Source organism: Callionymus lyra, chromosome 16 (assembly GCF_982586985.1).
Source record: "Callionymus lyra chromosome 16, fCalLyr1.hap1.1, whole genome shotgun sequence".
Classification (NCBI taxonomy): domain Eukaryota; kingdom Metazoa; phylum Chordata; class Actinopteri; order Syngnathiformes; family Callionymidae; genus Callionymus; species Callionymus lyra.
In genome coordinates, this window is record NC_141833.1 from 9,679,000 (window position 1) to 9,701,305 (window position 22,306).

General features: G+C 39.8%; 4 protein-coding genes and 1 non-coding gene across 7 annotated transcripts in view; 2 read left to right on the forward strand and 3 right to left on the reverse strand.

The window, feature by feature from the left end:
• The window catches only part of hs2st1a (heparan sulfate 2-O-sulfotransferase 1a), a 34,406-nt gene extending 33,517 nt beyond the window's left edge, over positions 1 to 889 (reverse strand). The window contains exon 1 of the mRNA XM_087810946.1: positions 77 to 889. Coding sequence (XP_087667072.1) covers positions 77 to 209 — 133 coding nt within the window. The 5' untranslated portion in view covers positions 210 to 889. The remainder of the gene's footprint in view (positions 1 to 76) is intronic.
• Positions 890 to 1,529: 640 nt separating this feature from the next.
• On the forward strand, positions 1,530 to 6,298 carry selenof (selenoprotein F). Of its 2 annotated transcripts, none has more exons than XM_087811454.1 (5): positions 1,530 to 1,748; positions 2,416 to 2,583; positions 4,763 to 4,826; positions 5,244 to 5,293; positions 5,532 to 6,298. In XM_087811454.1, the coding sequence occupies exons 1-5, from the start codon at positions 1,710 to 1,712 to the stop codon at positions 5,661 to 5,663; spliced, it is 453 nt and encodes a 150-aa protein (XP_087667580.1). In that variant the 5' UTR covers positions 1,530 to 1,709; the 3' UTR covers positions 5,664 to 6,298. The 2 variants fall into 2 exon arrangements, with proteins under 2 accessions (XP_087667580.1, XP_087667579.1); XM_087811453.1 differs by lacking the exon at positions 1,530 to 1,748 and adding an exon at positions 1,778 to 1,924.
• A 954-nt stretch (positions 6,299 to 7,252) lies between these two features.
• On the reverse strand, positions 7,253 to 8,137 carry LOC148063575 (transcription factor Sox-14-like). The gene has a single exon (XM_087811039.1). It carries the CDS (start codon positions 8,134 to 8,136, stop codon positions 7,456 to 7,458), a length of 681 nt encoding a protein of 226 aa, XP_087667165.1. The 5' UTR covers position 8,137; the 3' UTR covers positions 7,253 to 7,455.
• Positions 8,138 to 12,236: 4,099 nt separating this feature from the next.
• Positions 12,237 to 12,308, reverse strand: trnap-ugg (transfer RNA proline (anticodon UGG)). The gene has a single exon. It is a non-coding gene; the product is annotated as a tRNA-Pro (tRNA).
• A 2,382-nt stretch (positions 12,309 to 14,690) lies between these two features.
• septin2 (septin 2) lies at positions 14,691 to 22,242 on the forward strand. 2 transcript variants are annotated; one of them, XM_087810228.1, is made up of 13 exons: positions 14,691 to 14,825; positions 15,381 to 15,417; positions 16,066 to 16,180; positions 17,402 to 17,488; positions 17,569 to 17,692; positions 17,769 to 17,903; positions 17,977 to 18,094; positions 18,278 to 18,379; positions 18,454 to 18,599; positions 19,542 to 19,664; positions 20,560 to 20,620; positions 20,701 to 20,776; positions 21,331 to 22,242. In XM_087810228.1, the coding sequence occupies exons 2-12, from the start codon at positions 15,394 to 15,396 to the stop codon at positions 20,764 to 20,766; spliced, it is 1,101 nt and encodes a 366-aa protein (XP_087666354.1). In that variant the 5' UTR covers positions 14,691 to 14,825; positions 15,381 to 15,393; the 3' UTR covers positions 20,767 to 20,776; positions 21,331 to 22,242. The 2 variants fall into 2 exon arrangements, with proteins under 2 accessions (XP_087666354.1, XP_087666355.1); XM_087810229.1 differs by having other exon boundaries at positions 19,542 to 19,625.
• The last annotated feature ends 64 nt before the right edge of the window (positions 22,243 to 22,306 follow it).

Genomic DNA, 22,306 nt, shown 5'->3' on the forward strand with positions numbered 1-22,306 from the left:
CATCTGGTCCCAAACGGACCCCGGCGTTGGGGCTCAATTGGAACCCCTGGAAAAAAAAAACTAGGGGTCAACTTACCGAGCTTTCCTCGGGACTCCTCGAGCTTCTGGATCTGGTTCTCCAGGAAGAACATGGCAACTGCGAACGCAAGCAGCGCCAGAAGCTGCAACTTGGGCGGCATCATGACTCTGAGCAGCCCCATCAGAACCATCCGGAGCGCGTGCGGGTCAGTCCATGTCCGGGGGAGGAGGAGGAGGAGGAGGAGGAGGAGGCGCTCGGAACACACGCAGCTCTTACTCCTTCAACGCGCCTCCGTTCATGGCCCTCGGTTCGGTTTTTTGTGTTGGAATCCCTCCTCGCACCGGGTCCAGAAGGCGTCGCTCGGATCGGACTCATCCACAGCCCTGGAGCTCTCTCTCCTCTTTCACCCGCTGGACGATCCGAGTCTTTTTTATTCCGGGCTCTGTGGTGTGACTCCCCCGTGAGGCGCTCCTCTGTCCCGGCCAGTGTGCCCACCAGCAGCGCTCCACACCGCTACTACCGCCCGGTCCATTGGACGTGTGACGAGTCCACTGGGCTGCTGGAGGTTTCTATTCGTCGAGTGGAACTGTTTCTGCTGGGATTGGACCAGCGGTGAGCGCGCCGACATGAACTTGGACACGAGGGGGCGCTGTTTTGTGACAACAAAAAGAGGGAACACACACGAAGAAAAAAGACACTGAGGCGACCGGGATGCATGCCTTTATTTTCCCTTTTTTTCTTTTTAATTCAGGAAACCCTTTTAAATAAACAAGGCAAATGTTTTTAACAAACGTTATTTTATTAAAAAGCGTTGGAATTTACCAAAGCAAATAAAGTTCTTTTTAATCTGATTCGTACACCATCCATTGTAAGTAAGTAAGTAATATTTATTTGTATAGCGCTTTTCCAGACCAGGGTCACAAATCACTTAAACAATCATAACAATACTCAATACAGTATATATTTTAAAGATCAAGATAAAACTGATAACACAACAGGAGTTCCAAAAAATCAAGGAAAAGCCTGAACAAATTGTCCTGATGAACCATATTTTCTAATGATTATTCTAAATAGTTATTTACAATCGAGTATATAAATAGGCATACTTTTTGGCTATTCAATAAGTATTGCTCGAATGGCTATTAGAATCAGAACACTTATTATTGCTAGAGTTGTAAACACAAGACAGGAATTGGTGTTTTTTGTCTTATCAGTTTTATCTTGCCCTTTAAAGTATATACTTTATTGAGTATTGTTTTGATTGTTTAAGCGCTTTGTGACCCTGGTCTGGAAAAGCGCTATACAAATAAAAAATACTTAAAATTTATATAGGGGTGTAACAAGTTATAATTGTAATTCATGACGTACTTTTGACTCATATTTGTCTTTAAACATATCCTTTATTAAATAATAAAGGATTTATTTTTGGCTCTATTGTGTCATTAGACAATAAAAACGACTTGAATCACTATAATATGGTCATAAAGGGAGATAATACAGGAGTCGCTTACGTTAAAAGAAAACAGTTTATCCTCAATTATTCACGATGAGGATTTTTATGGTTTTCTTTTTATTTTATTTATATATTACTTTGTATAAATTACCTTATGAATAAGATTATACATATTGTATTGTAATATGCATATGTCTTTATGCATTTTTTGTAATTATTTATAAGTAGAAAAGGAAAATGAAATATAGGAAAATGAAGAAGGCCAACATGCAGCAGGTTAGTTCTTAATATATTTATATATTTTTAAACAAAACTAATTGTAGTCAGGCGCGCAAGGGCAGCTCTTCGCAAAATAAAGGGGTCCTCAATGTAGTTTTTCTGCGGCTAACAAAGCAGGAGCCAAGATGTCGGGAGAGGTTTATCTCCTGTGGCTTCTGTCACTTTTACAAACGGTAAGAGGGTTTAACTTGTCAAAATAAACCGGTTACAAATACATCTGCCTTTCTTTGAAATGTTTCGCCGCCAACATGTTGTAATATCTCGTGTTTTCTTCTATTTCTCCGTGATGTAAACGCTTAAGTGACGTGGCTTTTCTTCAGTACCGCGGCATCATTTCCTGTTACCGTATAACTTGCTTGTTTTTTTCTGATTAATGTTAGTTTTTGTGGGGATTTCGAAGCTTATGAGTTGGTTACGGGCTCAGCAATTGTTATGAACTGCTTCAGTAAATGTTATGCACAGTACTGTTATATTATTTCTCTGTTAAGATCGGGTAACTATCGTGAGTTTTGATAGTTTTACTTTCACATCCAACTTAACTTCACGTGTTTGAATCCGTTCTATATCAATCCTGACAATATACAATTCAAACTGTACTTAAATGTGTGGTTTTATTTAATTGAATAATGCATTTCTTGACCCTGGTGTCGTCTGTCTCCTCCAGCTCTCAGCCTACGGTGCCAAGGTGTCCTCAGAAGCATGCAGGGATCTGGGCTTCTCTAGTAACCTGCTCTGCAGCACCTGTGACCAACTGGGCGAGTTCAGCCTCTCCAAACTCCAGCCCGACTGCACACAATGCTGCCAACAGGAGGCCCAGATGGAAGCACTGAAGGTAAATGAGCTGCTCAACACATCATCTATCAAAATTCACAGTACATTTTTTTGTAACAAAGTGATCGTTCTCATAAAAACACTTTTTTTTGTTTTGTTTTGGATAATTGCTGTGGGAATATTCTATATATGTGATTAACTTGATAAAATATCAGGCTCTCTAAATGTACATTAAATGATTTGCAATAGTATTTTTTTTGTTTTTATTTTGGTAAATTGGAAAACTTCTTAATGACAACCAAATTATAAGTTAAAGTATAGGCTTTTCCAGACCAGGGTCACAAAGCGCTTAAACAATCAATCAAACAGTCAATATAGTATATACTGTAAAGATCAAGATAAAACTGATAACACAACAGGAGTTCCAGAAAATCAAGGAAAAGCCTGAACAAATAAAAACGTCTTAATATGTTTCTTAAAGGAGTCCGTAGACTCCATCAAGCGCAAAGAGAGAAGAAGATCGTTCCAAAGCTTAGGAGCAACAGCCTGGAAGGATTTCTCTCCTCTGGTCCTGAACCGTGTTCAGGAACCATCAGTAGATTCTGATCCACAGACCTCAGAGCCCGAGCTGGGGTGTAAGGCTGGATCAGATCAGTGATGTAAGGAGGAACCTGACCATGAATAGTCCTGAAAGTAGGGTGGTTGGTCGACCCCCCCAAGAATGTAATGATTTATAATTTGGTGGTTGATAACTACAGCAAACCTTCCTCATCTCTAGCTGAAGACTACTTGAAGTGAAGAGTGGAAAAAGTTTGCCTCCAATTAATGAAACACGGAGCCCTTTGAGAACTCAGATTGTTTAGTCTTACAAAATTCTTATAGATAATAAATGTTGTCTTCATAGAGAACTATAAATTGTTAAACATTCTTAATAAGCTGAGATGGAATCAATCAATAGTGTCTTGAATGTCTAAAAGTTTCATGAAGAAACTGTATTGTGTGTAACAGTCAGTGACTGATGGAGTCACTCGGTCATGTTACAGCCTCATTAGAAGATCAGAATGTAGCTAAACTTGGCTCCACCTCTTTCAGGGGACTTCAGAAGACTGAATATCAACTGGGTGAATGATTTTTGCAATAATGGATGAGGTTAATCCTACGATAAGAAATGAGGCAAACCTTTAAAATACATTTTAAAAATTGTATATTTAAAAGATAAAACTAAAAAAATAAAGTGGCACTAAATAGTCAACACTGTTGTAGCATAAAAGTGATACGTTTGTTGTTTGTTCAGAGAATCCCCTGCTGTATACTGAAGCTTGAATGCCACTCTTGCGCTGAAAAGCAACTAAATGTTCTTTTATTACGTCCCCACAGTCTGGATGGTATCCTAGCAACGTCACCTTAGAAGGAGGGGGGGGGGTGGATAAAAGTTACTGCACAGATCATTACTCCTTTTGAAGATGAGCTCTCTAACTCATCTTCCTCTCGATTTAAGACGGCCTCACTGGAGAGCCGTGGCTTGAGACTCCCGTCACGACCAACCGTGTCACAAAACACATTTTCTCCTCAGACGGCAGCAATTATCTACCTTAAGAACCCATTTACTATCCCAGTTTCACATCAGTGTCGTTTCATTAAACCCTCGGAGAAATGCTTTATAGCGCGGCCTGGTGGATTAGAGACGTTTGCACAGCGTGCGGCACATTTTGTGACTTTTCATAAAGTGCTAAGATTTTTTTAATGGAAAGATAATAGTCTGTCGCTCAAAACTATGCATGCTGATAAAGTTCTATTGCTCTAAGAAGTGTCTTAAAATGTGTAATATTTAAGTTTGTGATCTGCATCACTGTCGATGCCACTCCCTGTGTTCCTGCATTTACAACGAAACAACCCAGGAAGTAGATTATCATATAAACTGTTCAGTAAAGTGGCAGGACTGGCTTAGTTTGTGTTTCTAAGTACAGTTTAATTACATCTTACTTATTGTCCACTCCAGCTGCATCTTTGATTACCAGCGAGTCTCTCCATTAGCTCATCTCCATATGTGCAGACTTGTAGTTAAATGACCCCGAGCAGGCGCTTGGAAGTGTTACTGAATCAGTGCGCTAGAATGAAAATGACTCCCTGAGGACCCCGGTGTCTTCACCCAGAGAAGCACCACTACCCTGCGTGTGGGAGGAAAACATTTTCTATATTTATATGAAGTCCATTCTGATGACTAATGTCTTCTCTCACAGCTTTACCCTGGAGCCATCCTGGAGGTGTGTGGATGAAAATTGGGGAGGTTCCCTCAAGTCCAAGGTGAGTCAAACCTCAATTGCTATTTATTCTCCTTTCAAATGTATTGTAAAACTACAAACTGTTTACACTTTATTTACTGGAAGCAGCCATTTGAATCGTGTAGCTTTAAGAGAAAATCTTTTATATTAAGTTCAGGAGGGTAAAGAAAGCATGAACTCGCATCTGAACAGCTGCTGCTTTTTTTTTTTCTTCCTGCTTCAGGAGCCCCTCTTTGTTCTCCTCAACATTTGTTCAAATGAGCGTCTGTTCGGTCTGAACTCACCTGTGACGGGGGCAGACGTGTTGAGCCGGGCCATTTGGTGGTCGTTTGTTTACCTCAGCTGTAGTTCCTCTGTGTACTCAACTGTCCACCTCCTGGTTCTGACATGTGTCGCTAATGGCGAGAAGCATGTATTGACTCATGTTTGTTTTTTCCAGCTTTTGTCAGGAGCGACAAGCCGAAGATGTTCAAGGGTCTGCAGATCAAGGTGGGTGGGCTACGAAAAAAAATATCTAACTAGTGTATTTACTATTATTTTATAATATAATTTACACTTTTAGGAATTATTATAAGGACAAGAGCCATAGCCACTTTATTAGCGTATTATTTATTTGTGTTATGCAACTACAAATTATTGTCTAATGCCACTGATTTCATGTTATTGGCTTAAATGAAATCCTCATTAATTTTACTTGAATAACGAGTGACTCTTCTCTCCTCTTCAGTACGTACGCGGCTCGGATCCTGTGCTCAAGCTTTTGGACGATTTTGGGAACATGGCTGAAGAACTCAGCATCCTCAAGTGGAACACAGACAGTGTGGAGGAGTTCCTGAGTGAGAAATTGGAACGGATATAAAAAAATAATAATTCTTGATATAAAAGGGAGAGCTCGGCCCAGATGGAAGTTTCGCAATCACCTCTTTAGTCTATTTAAGTTGTCTGTTAAATTTGCTGATGGCTTTACCTTTAATGCACAGGTGTGGGGGGGGTGTGATTCAGAAAGTTTTCATGTTAAAAATTCAAACGATTTCAGGAAATCTTGTGTAATCCGCAAGTCAATATGCCCTAGAGAGGCTAATATGTTACTGAGTTTTTTGGTAAAAATATTTTTTGGCCTTGATCATGTTCAGTTTTGGAAACATCAAACATAACATTAACTGAACCACATACCATCGTTTAATTTTTTTTAAATCAGTCATCGTCACGTCTTTGCTGTCATATGTCGGTAAAAATATTTTTTTACAATTGTCAATGTCATGATCAGAGGAAGTGTACACGGCGATGGACTCGGGTTCTCTGCCCTGGAGGCGTGTCCACGGAGGAGCATGTTGGTGACGAGATCACAGTAAACCAGTGTCTGGTGTGTGAGCTCTGATGTTCGTCTGCTCCTCTGTAACCTCTCCTGGGAAGAGAAACTGCATCTGATGTGGAGGTTGCTTTTTAAATGAGTGGAGATATAAATATGCAACAATAAAGAAAAAAATACAACAACGTTGTCTTTCAATTCTTTCCAACTGCTCGCCGTTTTCCTTTTGGTTTAGAAACCCCTTCATCCAAGCACGGCCTTGTACTGACATCTGGTGTTCTTGGACTGAAATGCAGTTCAGATGATTCACAACATGGCTCTATTTTATTAATTATAAACTTTGGTTTCTCTTCACGTTAAGTAAATCACATACTCGGTGCCTCTTTAGGTTTTATATAAATAATATGCACTGAAAAACAAAGTGATTACTTTCGAATCTACTTCAAGATAAAATATAATGGAGTCAGATGTGATATTGACATTCATAAAAATTTAAACTTTCATGTTAACACAATAAATGCCTGTCATGTCTGAATATAATTGTAAAATAATGACCGGATCTAAGATTAACTAGTTGAATGTAAAGGAATTTTTACTCGAATAGGTAAATGCATAATACAACTAATTAAATGTTGTATAAAAAACAAACGTTAAAATCTTCTTGCCTTCAAACAATTCTTTACAAATATGCAAATGCAAGTTTTGTTTATCAATTATTAAAAGATCTTACAGTTATCAAGTCATCCCTCATTTACAAGGTAGAATAAATATTTTTGTTGCTGTATACTGTACCTGTTTTTTTTAAAAAAGGTGGTATGCGATTGTCTCTGATCCTGAACATTAAACTGTAATTTCGATTCGAACGATTTCAAGAAAAAAACAAATGTACATACTATTCATTTTTTGTTAACTTAATAAATAATCGATGAAACTCCGTGTTATTGTTCATTATTTTAAATATACAAGAGAAACAGATGAATTACACACATTTCTTCAACTTCAAACATTGAACTTATAAAGCTTCAGAAAAAAATACTGTTTTAAATGGAATAGCCTTCTTACCAATTTGTATCACTTATTACAATTCTGTTTCTTGTTCTAGTTTTATAATTCAAATGTATTTTTATCATAAGATAAAAACGGAAAACCTGAGTTTCACTATTCATTGCTTTCAGAATGCATCAGTCACTCGTGTTTCAAGGTCTCTCGAAGAAGCTCGGGTTTTTCCGTCAGTGCTCGGGAACAATAACTTGTCACAGTTTAATTATATTGTATATTATGCATTTTCAATGAAAGACAAAACGTTTTGAGTTAGTTATTGGGACATGATGACGAGTCAAGTCTACGCGTCCACCTTGTTGACTCCCCCCGGCAGGAGGATGTACGCGACCTGAGGCGGGTGTAAGCCGGAGCTCCAGTGTCCACAGTTACACGGCAGCACGTACCCGGGTCCGGGCGGGGAGGCTCGGGCGTGATGATGATGATGATGTCCGAGGCAGGTCAGACCCCCGATCCCACCACCGGGGTGGTACCCGAACGGGTGCGCGCTGTAGGGCAGCGGGCGCTGGACCTCCGCGCCTCGCTGGACAGCTCCGGTGCTGAACTGACCCGTCGGGTCCAGCATCGGGTGAGAGGATGACCCTGGAGCGAAGAGAGTCCTGGTCTCATCCCCGTGGACGAGGAGGGAGTCCATGGCGAAGGTCTTGAACTCCGAGGCGTCCCCCAGGAGGGAGGGCAGCGGGAAGAAGAAGCGCTCTTTCCGGTGGAGGGTCTTGGCTTTGCGCCGGGGCCGGTACTTGTAGTCCGGGTGTTCCAGCATGTGCTGAGCCCGCAGACGCTTGGCCTCGTCGATGAACGGACGCTTGTCCGCGTCTGTGAGCTGCTTCCAGCGCGCGCCCAGCCTCTTGCTGATCTCGGAGTTGTGCATCTTGGGGTTCTCCTGCGCCATCCTGCGCCTCTGACCCCTGGACCAGACCATGAAGGCGTTCATGGGTCTCTTGATGTGGTCCAGAGGTTTGGCCATCTTCAGCATCACTTTTTGGACTCTGGAGTCACCTGACTGGATTCCTCATGCTCACAGAAAAGTTGAGGGGTACTTTTTTTTTTGCGGGTGTCGCTTCTCCTGGACACAGAGGAAGTGAAGAAAGATGTTGTTGTTGATGTTGGTAAAAGCCTTCAACACTGACACAGTCACAGAAGGACGAGCCAATGAGAGGAGGCACAGTGATCCCTCTATAAAAAGAGTTTTAGTCCCTCATGTGGGCTGTCAAAGAGGGGAGTTACTGGACCTGAAGTGTGACACAATAGTTTAGAAAGATCACTTGTTCATCACTTTCACTCCCATGGTTGATGAGTTGCAATATGACTAACTACCTCTTTCTTCAATTCTTCAATTAGGTTACAATAATCATTTTTGTCACGGCAAAATCCAAACATACAAATAAAAACAAGAAGTAATATTTATTTATCGATACATTATTTTATTTTATTTTTCATACATTATTGCTATTATATTAATGTTGCTCTTCATTAAGTGCCAACAAACTGCTTTTTGGCAGTCGGTCCGAGACAGTATTTTCATATAAAGTAAAAATACTTTTTTTTTTTACTTACCAGGAAGATAAAACAATTAAAATAAAATAACGACCTCCCTTTGTCTTGCTTTGTAAACAACTGCCCATGTTGTATTTGGTAATTTTTATGGCATTGCAGTTATACTTTTCTGACACACAAGGGGTCGCCAAAAACAACTTTCTTTAAATTATGTATTGTCGCTTTATTAGAAACACCTGCAATAACTTAACTCACTCAATAAATAATCATATTTTGATTTTCAAAGCCCTTTCAATGACAATTAAAAAGAAACAATGAAAAAGAGACAACAGCTAGTAAATAGTCAGTAGATGTTCAAAAGTATTTTGTAGCTGTGTCTTAGATTCCAGGAGAGTTATGATGCTCCTGCTTAAAATGATTGCTGGAAAGACAGTGAATTTTCACCACTTGACCAAAATTACATTGTGATCTGAACCTGACCAGGATAGCTAGATTTTAAGGTAATCTTATCTTAACTGTAAATTTTCTTTTCATTTTTATCCCAGCAGTCATGAAAAACACAAACTTTGTAGATGTTTATAGTTATGTAATAAATTCTTAAACATTAATTACATACAAAGATTAAAATCAACATGGTTGCTGTGTTGCGTTGGTTTGACGATGTCAATATCTCTCTTATTTAATCTTTATATGTCGGCAAAACATTTTTTCTCTATACTTACATACATCTACAATTTTAAAGACCACCACCCAAAGAAGATTGGGAGATATTGGAATGGCATAAAAGTTAAAGGACAGGACTCCATAGAAGTAGACGTACAGATTGTTTCTGGCTCCCCCTAGTGTCAGGAAAGTCTAACTGCAATTTCGTAAAATCTCTGTTGTGCCATTGCCAGATTTATTGACAAAGAAAAGTAAGGCTATTGTTAATTAATCCTCCTAGCAAGAGACTTCTACTGCCTCAAGTTAAAAATTAAACCAAATATTGCATAAAATATGAATGTTCAAAGTTAATTACTGAAATATATATAAATACATTTTTAAAAAAGACCTTTACAGATACTTCTCTCGAAAGCCTTTTGACGACCTCATTTTTCACTACTGAGTTTTTGATACCATCCTATGCTGACATTCACGTGGCGTTCCCGGCTTTGGCGTCACTGTCAACCAAGTGATAAGAGGACACAGAGAAGAAGGTGGTCTTTATTTCATTTACCCCCGACCATCCAGCGTCACAACACGTCTTCTTGGAAGTTAAAGTCAGTGGACACAAGGGTGGTGCAGGAAGGCCTCGTCTCTGGGGGGGGATAAAGTAAGGGGGCCGCAGGGGTCGGACTCCTGATCTGTCTCCTGACTATCTGGCGCAGGAGTCTCCGTCCACCGCAGAGACAATGATTACTTGCACAGAGGAAGCGAGAAGAATCCGTCCAGTGGACCAGTGGAGGATTAGACCAGAGCGGCGGGAGGAAATAATCCATTTCATTGCAGCTATTCTTTCTCCAGTTATCTAAAAGCTTTCAGCTGTTTTAGTGGAAACACAAAGAGTTTTTTGTGTTCTGGACGGTGTTTGGTGCAACTTCGGGGGCGGGCAGGGGGGAGGGATCGGGTAATAAGAAAAACTGCCGGCTGCACAAAATGCCCATCATAATCCGGTTATCCTCGGCCTGTAAAGAAACCGGTCCTCTCCTCGAGACTCCATCTTTTCTTGTCAAAAGTGTCCTCCCTGCACTCAGGTGGATTAAAGAGAGACTTGAGTGATGGAGAGAGAGAGACGTGAAGATGACACTGAGGTGGTTAATAAATGCTGAAGATGATTATTGATGGATTAGTACAGAGGTGTCAACATTTCTCAAAAAGGTAGATCCTCTATAATTGTTATTAATTTTCCTTAAATCCTCATAGTTTCATGATGTGGTTCAGAATATCGACCATAAAGTTGGAACGTGCAAAGATCAAAAAAACAAGGAAAGAAAGCATTTAAAAAAAATATATATATATATTTTAAATGTTTTTATTTTATTTTATTCCTCCAAAGATAAATATATTAAATGTGATTGCTTTGCTAAGGAGGTAATGTTTCCATTGCCATCTGCCATCTTTCTTTTTGGAGAAAACCCCTCAAATTAAAGATTTCAATCAAAAGTTCTGGATCATCAAATGGTGGTGATGTTACAAATTACCATCTGGATCCACGACTCATTTGAAGATTCTTTACCAGAATTTTTAGCGTCACAAAGAACTACTTACTTACTTACAGAACGCCAGCGCCACCTGCTGTTCCGTAGACCTATCGATATGTTATATAACTATTTATTTTAGCTTTAAAAATATGATATTAAAATAAATTTGGGTAAATAATATTAGATTCACACAAATATTCTGAATGAAAGTGGAGAAATAAAGGCTAATAATATTGGAATGAGTTGATTTAAACAAATGGAGCAATTCATAATTCTCTCTTAAAAATAAAAGTTACAAAATATATTCTAATTTGATATTCTATTTTATTATTTATTCTCTATTCTTCAATTCTAGCTCTTTTTTAGTCCTTTTTTAGTCCCAACTGAAGCGATAGAGGAGGTTTCTGGGCCTCTATCCCCCACAATCCAACCTAAACATGAGCATCATTCTATATAGACACATTTTTGTGATTAAGTTAAAAGTTCTGATAAACGAAAAAACTCCCTTTTTTGCCATTTCAGCTCCAAATAAATAAATCCACAAAATAAATTCAAGCCCCACGAGAGCCTCTGACACCCCTGAGCTGTCCATTAGGCAACACATCATGGAGAAAATCCCCGAGATTTAAGTGCTTCGAAAGGGATTTCACTAAATCTTGTGCTTATGTTCATGATACTTAAGAAAAGTCAAGCGGTCTTAATAGCCTGGCCCTGACACGGCGGTGGTTTTGGGGGGTGCTCTGGTTATGGTCTGAAGAGAGAGAGGAGATGGACTCGTTTCTGCCTGTCAGAACACTTTATAGCAGCTCCATCTTGGCCAAACTAATGAGGATAAACCAGGAGGGACACGATCATGATACCCCGAGTCAGCAGTCCAGCAGATACATTTGCAACCAGGCGTTTGTCAGCGACTTGGGCCGCAGAGATTTAACATGTCCGGCTTTAAATGAAATGCCTCTTGAGGAGTGACAGGATAAGAAGGTGGAGGCTCGCTTTAAATAACTGGTGATGAGGCGTTGATGGGTTTTTATGGGTGGGTCTAAAACACATTCATAAGAGATGAAGAAAAAAAAATTCCTGTGAAGAGTTACCACCAGTTGGCCTCCTCCACCTATTTATTCTCTCATTTTTTACAAGAAATATCCATTTCTAATTTGGAGCTAGCTTTTAAATATAGTAGCATTATATGACTGATGCATAACATATATATTTGTTATTGATTAAACTATTATTATCTTGTAATAATGATGTTTCTGATTAAAATTTAAACTATAATCCAATGTTATACGTTTTGGAAACGGCTAGAGGTTTTAAAAAAAAAAAAAAAAAACATAGTACATGGTCATGTGGATTTTATATTTGAATTAAATGTACAAATATAAAAAAGAGTGGGCTCGTCCGGGATTTGAACCCGGGACCTCTCGCACCCAAAGCGAGAATCATACCCCTAGACCAACGAGCCGCGTGTATAACTGTAAGTTAGTTTGTGTATATATAGTATATACATCCGAAAAAACATTCGCTCTGCGATGCATTTTATTTTTTAAATAACAGATGATTTCCTGTTCCGATTGAAATTTAATAAAGAAACAATATTCGCGGTCAAAAGGTATAAACCAGCAGAGATTATTATGAAGGCGGTGGAGTCAAACGGGCGGCATCTAGTGGAGAGTATAAACATTGCTTTTGCAAAGCACGTTGTGATCATTTTATTAGAAATCTATAATGAAAAAAAAAGAGTTTTTCTAATTGTTAAGATAAATTGTAAACCCAGAGATGCCCTTTTTTTCATGCACCACATTAAAACATAATTTATGTAGGCCCAAACTTTGAAAAAATGATTTTTACTTAAAATATGTGTTGCAATGTAGGCCCTTTTGTTCATGGGGTGTATACGTGTCATTTGTAACCCTTAAATGTTGGGATTTGCATTTACAATGATATTGAAATAAGACTTCTGTGGCACTGGCATCATTGCCAGTACCTTTGATTTTTAAAATATTTACTGGTACCTCTGTGGACTACTGCTTACCTGTCATTTTTATTGACAAAGCTAATTCAGGACATCTTTATTGGTGCCTACTGATACCTCTGATTTTTTTTTAAATGTATTTTACTTGCACCCCTCTAGGTGCCTCAGATATCTGGCATCTCAACTGGCACCACTTACTCCTGGTGTCTTTACTGGTACCTCTGTTGGTCCCTGGGATTCCTGGTGTCTAGAATGGCACCCGTGTAGGTGCCACTGATTCTTTATATGTTTACTGACACCACTGATTCCTGGTGTCTTTCATGGCACATACCTGTCTCTTATTCCTGGCATCTTAACTGGCAAATTTGTTGATTCCTGGTATCTTTATCTTTAGATTCCTGGTATCTTTAAGCACCACTGATTCCTGGTATCTTACCTGGCATCCCAGTAGGTGCCGCTGATTCTTGGTATCTTAACAGTCAACTTTGTTAGTCCTTTTTCCTTTCTTAATCCAGGTATCTTTACCTGCACCGCTGTAGTAAGCCCCTGATTTCCAGTATCTTTACTGGCACATCTGATTCCTGGTGTCTTTTATGGCACGTAGGTGTCTCTTATTCCTGGAATCTTAACTGGCAAGTTTGTTGGTGCCGCTAATTCCTGGTATCTTTACTGGCACCACTGATTCTTGGTGTATTTTATGGCATCTCTGTAGGTGTCTCTTATTCCTGGCATCTTAACTGGCAAATTTGTTGATTCCTGGTATCTTTATCTTTAGATTCCTGGTATCTTTAGGCACCACTGATCCTGGTATCTTAACTGGCATCCCAGTAGGTGCCGCTGATTCTTGGTATCTTAACAGTCAACTTTGTTAGTCCTTTCTCCCTTCTTAATCCAGGTATCTTTACCTGCCCTACTGTAGTAATCCCCTGATTTCCGGCATCTTTACTGGCACATCTTATTCCTGTTGTCTTTTATGGCATGTAGGTGTCTCTTATTCCCGGCATCTTAACTGGCAAGTTTGCTGGTGCCACTGATTCCTGGTGTCTTTACTGGCACCACTGATTCTTGGTGTATTTTGTGTCACCTCTGTAGGTGTCTCTTATTCCTGGCATCTTAACTGGCAGGTTTGTTGGTGCTGCTGATTCCCGGTATCTTTAGGCCCCACTGATTCTTGGTATCTCAACAGGCAACTTTTTTAGTCCTTTCTCCTTTCTTAATCCAGGTATCTTTACCTGCCCCGCTGTAGTAATCCCCTGACTTCTGGCATCTTTACTGGCACATCTGATTTCAAAAACCTATTCATAATTTGCATACTTATTGGTGCTTCGGAATCCAGGCATCTTTACTGTCAACCTTACCAGCACTTCTTCATGTGCCTTATATTAATGGCATCATATCAAGAATCAAGAATCAATCAAAATCAAGAGCAGCTTTATTCGCCTGTATATATACATGGAATGTATGCATACAAGGAATTTGTTGTGGTTGTGGACATTCTGGCATTGGTTTGATAAAAAAAGGAAATAAAATAGATACATATATATGCAATATTTACAAAAATGCAAAAGATAGTAAACACAGTGCAAAAAAACGTCAAACAGTGCAATAAAATGAGTATAAATAAATGGCATGGTGGGAATTTTAAAGTTATGGCAAATCTGAATGTTTTTCCGAGTTCAGTTTCCAGAATCAGCAAATGATTTATAATTGATCATAAATAAAAAATAATTACAGTGACCATAAAGACATATTTAACGATCGTATACATAGTGCAAATTGTTAAAATGATAATAAATTATAGCGTTTTTAATCCGGATGATAGAGTCGCAGCCACAGTACAACGGGCTGTCGTCGCCCAGTGCATTGTGGTCCGTGAGCTACTAGAGGAAACTGCTGCTACACCGGAATCTGAGGAATCCGAGGTGTCCGCCAACAAGTCCTCTCTCTGCGCCGCTGCCGGACCCCTCTGCTCCTCCAGCCGCCTTCCTTCTCGCTTCATCGAGGCTTGTAAGCGAACAATGAATAATTCACTAGCGCGGGACTCCCGGGGTCGCCTTCGTGTCGCCGTGAGCTAACGTTAGCTCGTCTGGAGAACATCCTGCTTTGCTAAAGCTCGCTAGTTTCAGGTGTCGCTGCATCGTAGCTACAAGCTAACGGCTAATGTGTGTCTGTTTACTAAACTACGCTTTATCAAGTCGTAGCAGTTTTACACACAATTGCTTATTTAATTGATAGTTATGATTAATTTAAAGTTGTAAAGCGATATGTATTGTGTTAAGGGTATACATATTAACCTCTTTATTTATAGCGACTTTTTGGGTTTTACTGAAAACGAGTCAACAAAATCACTACCTTGACTCTGGATTTGTCTAAACGAATCCAAAGTGTAAACAGAGGACATGTGTTTTTCACGCTTTCTTTTTTGTTGTTTCTGAGACAGGAAAACGCATAGTTCTCGTATCAACCAGACTTCCTGTCTCACGCAGTTATTTGGCTTCTCACGCTGCAGATGTTCATTTGTATAAATGAAACTGTTTGACTATATCCTGTGTTATGTTTTAGATCCATCGACAAGATGTCTCATTCTGACAAAATGAAAGTAAGTTAAACATGCATTTTAATTTTCTGCATCTTGTTCATGAATACATGAGGTTGACCACTTGAGACTCACTCCATTTGCTTCTTATGTCAAGCTCAAGTGGTAGAGCTTGACACCCATTATAGACAGCAAATATTGAAACAGCTTTTTAAACACAAAGCTTGTTCGTCTGCTCAGATTTAAGTGTTTGTTTTCACACACAGTTTCAACAAGCCAAACCTATCTTTGGACCAAATTGCTGTTTCTCAATGCAAGATGACTCAACGCTGTAATTTTTGTGGTTCACTACTAGTGCTAGTGACTCACTACTATCTATAATTAAATGTTTTTTAATAATCCAAAATGATTGGCATCGCTGCTGTCCGTTTGATCTACTTGTATGTGTCCCTCGACTTCAAACTGTGAAATTTGACCCGGTTAGGCATGTGACAAATGTTTCCGTCATCTCACATGTTTTTGAAATGACTGAGTTGAAATGTTTGTGTATAAATCCAACCCGAGTAGACAAAAAAAAATTGGATTTAGAGTGAATTAATGGTTCTGTCCGAGTGTTTTAAACGCCATGAAAGTTTCAAAACAATCTTGAAATGTTTTTTTTTGCTGTATGTCGGTGTTTTATTCATTGTATTCTTTGCATCAATCCTTCAGCAGGGTCAGTTTACCAACCCTGAGACTCCAGGTTATGTTGGGTTTGCCAACCTTCCAAATCAGGTCCATCGCAAATCTGTAAAAAAGGGCTTTGAGTTCACCCTGATGGTTGTCGGTGAGTTTATCATACTACATTTTTAATTGGTTCCATAATGCTTGTTAACATGTGCAGCACTCAACTTGTCTTGAAATGTGTTTTTATCAGTCACTAGAACGCAGGTTTTGATCCTAACCTGCCTTCAATAAAGTGTTGTTTAGAGAGACTGATGATTGTAGTTGTCCAGCTGGAGTCTGCTGCAGTGCAAACTCCTAATGCGACTGTGTGAACCTCCCGAAAATGCTGGGAAGAACGGGGGAGGGGCGAGACGCCCATAAGCACTGCTCATCCTTTTGCTTTAAAATAAACTGGAGAGGAATGTAGCCCGTGGGCCTTTGGGGACAGATTCACATACTGGACCAGGGCCCGAGAACTGCTAATGCAACTACAATCACTGATCTTTATGTAGATTAAAACGTCAATTTCTACGGCTGGTCCAAATGGGTAAAACTATTTTATCATATCATTAGACTTTATCTTATTTCTACACACTTATGATGTATGTACCTCTAAACAACTGTGTAGAAAAAAATGAATACACAACTTGAAGTGTTCTGACCCTGAAAACTAATAACAATGATTCCACTGACTTCTGAACTCTCCTGACTCACTCACTCACATGTTTCAAATGGTAAAGTCTTACTCTCCAAGATGCAGTAAATCCCTCATCATGACCATGTTTTGAACTTATTACTTTATAAAGTTCTCCCCCGTCTGAAATCGGGGCGTTATTGAATCAATAAAGCTTTTCTATTCTATTTCTATTCTATTATTTACAAGAGGTTACGAGAGTAACATAATAATGGCATCACTCCTCCTCCAGCCAGCTGTAATCACGCCCCGCTTTGTTTATACAACGAGTCCCTTGGAGGTGGAGACTTCTGTGATTGATGATTTGAAGTAACAAACCTTGGTGCTTGACCAATCACAGCAGAGTGGGCGTGGTTAGATTTAAGTAGTGTTAATCTGAGGGGCGGGGAGTGCATTTTCAAATGTAAATATTGAAATAAAAAGAGAGTTTTGTACAAACGGACACATACTGATGAGTACAATAGAGGTCCAAGATATATTTAAGACGCACTTAAATCAACACGTTAGTTGACCTTTAATGAAATCCGTTAGATAATAGATGGACTTTTGCTTGACTTAATAGCAACATAACAGATGAATCATCAGCTTCATGAATCATCAAGATCATGATAATATACGGTTCTCATCTGTGATCGTCTCTTTTTAAAGGTGAATCCGGACTCGGGAAATCTACATTGATCAATAGCCTCTTTCTTACCGATCTCTACCCAGAGAGAATCATCCCTGGAGCAGCAGGTACAAATAAATAAGATCCAAGTACTGCTACTTGTGAATATATTAGAACAAATTTGACTTTTCTTTCTTTCTTTTAACAGAAAAGATTGAGAGGACTGTTCAGATTGAGGCGTCTACTGTTGAAATCGAAGAGCGAGGAGTGAAGCTGCGCCTCACTGTGGTGGACACGCCTGGATACGGAGATGCTATCAACAGTCAGGACTGGTATGAATTGCTAGCCATCTGGTATTCACTTGGATACTGGTCTGAGCTTCAGTTTGTGTTCTTTTTCTTTATCTAGCTTCAGCACCATCATCAGCTACATCGACGACCAGTTCGAGCGCTACCTCCACGACGAAAGTGGACTCAATCGTCGTCATATAGTTGACAACAGAGTCCACTGCTGCTTCTACTTCATCTCCCCACTTGGCCACGGGTGAGTACAGGTGACTATAGATGACAAGTGGACAGATTATAATGTACCTTTGTTCTACATTTGTCCTTCTCAGCATGAAACCCCTGGATGTCCAGTTCATGAAGGCCATCCACAATAAGGTCAACGTTGTCCCTGTGATTGCCAAAGCAGACACACTCACACTGAGGGAGCGAGAGAGGCTGAAGCGCAGGGTGAGGATGATGCCACTGCTCATTGTTGGACTGTATAAGTAGCTTCTATCTGTTAGCGTCTTGAAGTGGCGAATATTTACGTAAATCAACATGTGGTTTCAAAGAGCGGTTTGCATGTGCAATTCAAAATTGTTTCGCGTAAGAAAGTTTCATAAATACAACTTGTGTACTTTATTTTGTAAGATTCTGGATGAGATCGATGAGCATGGAATCAAGATTTACCACCTGCCCGACGCCGAGTCAGACGAGGACGAGGACTTCAAAGAGCAGACCAGGATTCTCAAGGTAACTTCCAAACTATTCAGATCGATCGTTCACCTGCAGGGGGACCCTTGACACGAGTTCAACTTCTCCTGCAGGCCAGCGTCCCATTCGCTGTCGTAGGATCCAATCAGCAGATCGAGGCAAACGGCAAGAAGCTGAGGGGTCGCCTGTACCCCTGGGGCGTGGTGCAGGTGGAGAACCCGGAACAGAACGACTTCCTCAAGCTGCGGACCATGCTGATGTAAGTGATGTTGAGAATCAGAGACGACATGAACCAAGTTTTCTCATTGCTTAGATCAAGAAGGGAACATAGTTTTTCTAATCTTTTGAATTTCATTGAGTTGACACTCGACCACCTGTGTTAAACCGAAGATCAAATTCGGGCAAGCCAAGTCAGATTAATAATATTATGGTTGTCACAACTAAGACTTAAAGGCGATGTTGATTGACGGGAATAAATGTGAGAATGAAAATACATTTTTGCGATCAGCCTCATTTTCCCTGTTCTCACTGTTCATTAGAAAGTGGCTTGAAAGCCTTAAATACAAGAATTTAAAATCACACCTTAATGGGCATTGAAATGGTATATGATATATTATATCAGGATTTTTGTTGATTTCAAATCTCAAAATATTTGGCTACATTTATTTTTAATTTTTTTACATTTAATTGAACTGCAATCACAAGATATTGCAGTTATGGGCAGATGTAAATTCAAACATAATTGAATGTCCTCCAACCAACATTTTTCTCCATGGCTGGAAATGCACAGTGTGTTTTGTGCAATAATCTTTTCAAAATCAGCACGATGGGAGTTGAGGAACATTACTTAATAAATGTAATTGATTTGTTTTCCCTTTTTTTATTTTTAAATTTTGGCATGATTCTAAGTTGGTCTTGAATTTAATTTCAAATTGTATTAAACAGTCTTAAAAGGTCTTCAATTTAACTTGCCTTAAGCTGTAGCAGCTCTAGTACAGTTTACAATTTTATCAAATCTGTTTGTCCCGCGAGACAAAAGTTTTGGCCTCTTTTATGATTGAGTTTGAAACAACTGATCTAGATTGTCAAGCAGAATAGTACATTAGTTTCACCTTTGAAGAAAATGTTGAAAAAAAACTTCTTTCTCGTCGGGATCATATGATTTTTCAGCACTGACGTCAACTTCCTGTCTCCTCCCCAGCACACACATGCAGGACCTCCAGGAAGTGACTCAGGACCTGCACTATGAGAACTTCCGCTCAGACCGCCTCAAACGCGGCGGCAGGTTGTCCTCCCATGGTTACATTCTGCCTCTTTCTCCTGTGTACGTACTTTTCTGTCCGCCTGCCTTTCTGCACCTCCCCCACCACAGACGCGTCAAATCTAATATTAGAAAGTTCCTGAAGCAAAATGCATTTCAACATAGTTGTTACATAATCATATGACATAAAGACAAATGTATCTTAACGCTTGTATAAAGGGATAGCACCCTTTAGAATAAAAACAAATATTATTATAATCTACTCTATATAATCTTAACATTTTTGAACCAGACGACAGTAAGTGTGCGTTCTATCGGTGTTGTAGCTCTAACTTGTGCATGTGTAGATCTTAAGTGGGGTTTAAGTTCTCCATTAGTTAGTGGGTCTCTAGTTGGCATGTGTATCTCTTTCCATTGTAAACATGATCCATGTAACATAGTTCTGTCACCGTCATTAAACCCAACAAGTAGCCGGACATATATTCTCAGCCCTCCTTAAGCCCCAGGATTTGGAGACTTTTCTCTCCACATGTGACCAACGAAGCCAGTCTGGTTTCGGTTTGATACCCAGAGTGACCAGATGGAGGTACTGTTTATGTTACCACTAGGGGGAGGTACCGCTTTTTTCCCCCCCCCCTGAACGCTGCTGCTTCGCTCTCTCTCTCTCTTTGGACTCTCGCCGCCCCTCCTTCCCTGGTAGTTTCTTACTAGTACATTCACACTCTCCTCTCATGAGCTGCTTTCTCCTCCGAGCGACACTAACCCACTAACCCTTCTCACTTTCTCCGTGTTTGCCATGTTTGCCGAGTGACACTCGGATGCTAAAAACATGCACTGAGAGCGCCTTGATTCGCACACTGTTCACTTTTAAGATTGGTTTAAAAGAAAACTCTATAGAAAGGGTAAAAAAAAAAAAAAAAAGGTAGATGATGTTCTAACTTCTTTTTCAATGGTGCAGAAAGGGTCCGGAGCCTGAGGAGAAGGACAAGGATATTATCCTGCAGGAGAAGGAGGCAGAGGTGAGTTTTATCAACACACCTTTTGGGATTCAAATATTTCTCACCGATCGATCAATAATTGTGTTTTTCTCGCTCTTCAGCTGCGACGGATGCAGGAGATGATCGCCAAGATGCAGGCTCAGATGCAGAAGCAGGATGATGTGTGAGAAGACTCCGGTGAGGAAACTACACACACTTGATGTCTTCAACAATCTTTGCCATATAGTGGTTCTTCGCCATATTGCATTTTTTCATACAGTACTACATATTAAAAAAGATTGTATCAATCTACAGTTAGAAAGATGGCAAAGATCCATATCTTTTGTCACACTGATAAACTTGAAATTCAACGTTGCTACAGAACTAACACCGCACCCACTTTACTTATGGTGCCCAACAATACAGGGAACTCTGATGATTCCTCTCACACAGCTTATCAGTGACTGCTATGGCTCGCTAGATTTCTGTATTTAAAATAATTATGGGAGCTTTTCAGGTCAGGGTTACTGAGAGTAACATAATAATAATTTAAATACATTATGTTGATCTATACCTTGTCCATTTTGCCTTTTTTATTACTACTAGCATGTTACTAAAATGATCTATGATTTTGGGTGTATAAGTTGTGTTAGAATGTGAAAGTGTGAATGACTCAAACTTCTCTCTAGGCTTGCTATGCAGCTGACAGGCATTTTCTTCTTCTGTGGTTTTGATTTTTGTTGATCTGGCAGGTGCTGGAGCCACTTGCTTGAGTTGGACCAGAGAGCGAGGCAGCAGCAGGAGTCGTCCGGGCGGCGACTCACACTGCCACTATTTTTCTGACCTTCTTTGGTTGTTTGAATTCTTTTTTTATTTTATAAACCACATACCAAAAGTATATTCAGTTACACATACAGACTAAATATATATATATATATATACAAATGTAAACGCACACGGTTATATTTCTTAAATACGTGTTTATGCCTGCACTGGTTTGATCTAGAAGGTTTTGGGAGTGACCACGGGAGAATACATGTCATTGTTGCCACTCTTTCACGATCTTTTTAACTGTATTTTTTAATAGAAATGATTTGGATTATTGTTACTGCCTTTTCTAAACGGTAAACAAGTCCCTTGCTGCTTATAACTGGTTCAGAAGTCTGACAAGACTAGTGGTGGAATCTGCTCATTTCAAATCCTCTCTGGTCCAAAAAAAAAAGCCAACACAAGCGTGCCATTAACTATCCCGTCAGTGTTAATCTCGTGGAAAACGGGTGAATTTATTAAGTGTCGTGTCAGGAGCTCCTGTTACTGATGGTTCCATGTTAAGATGTTGTGAAGCTGATGAAAAGCTGTGACCCCATGACCTCCCAACGTCTTCCTGGAAAATGAAGGACAGTCAAACCCGGAGTGCGTGAGCGTCACACTGCGGTGCTTTCAGCCGACTGAACAAACCCCTCGATGAAGCCGTGACTCAGGGGCGACTCCCCTCCTGTGGCACTTGAACTCTCGTTGTAGCCAGTGTTTTCCTCCAATAGCCAAACTGTAAGCCGACATTCCGCTCTGCCGTTTTTAGCCAATATTATAAAAAGAACCAAATATTGTCATTGATGCTAGTGTTGTAATACGATTTAATAAACTTTTCAATGGTGAACCCCAAAGTCTTTACAATCTTCTTCTTCTGGAAAAAATATGAGTTTCTCCCAAAATAAAGGGTCGGACAAA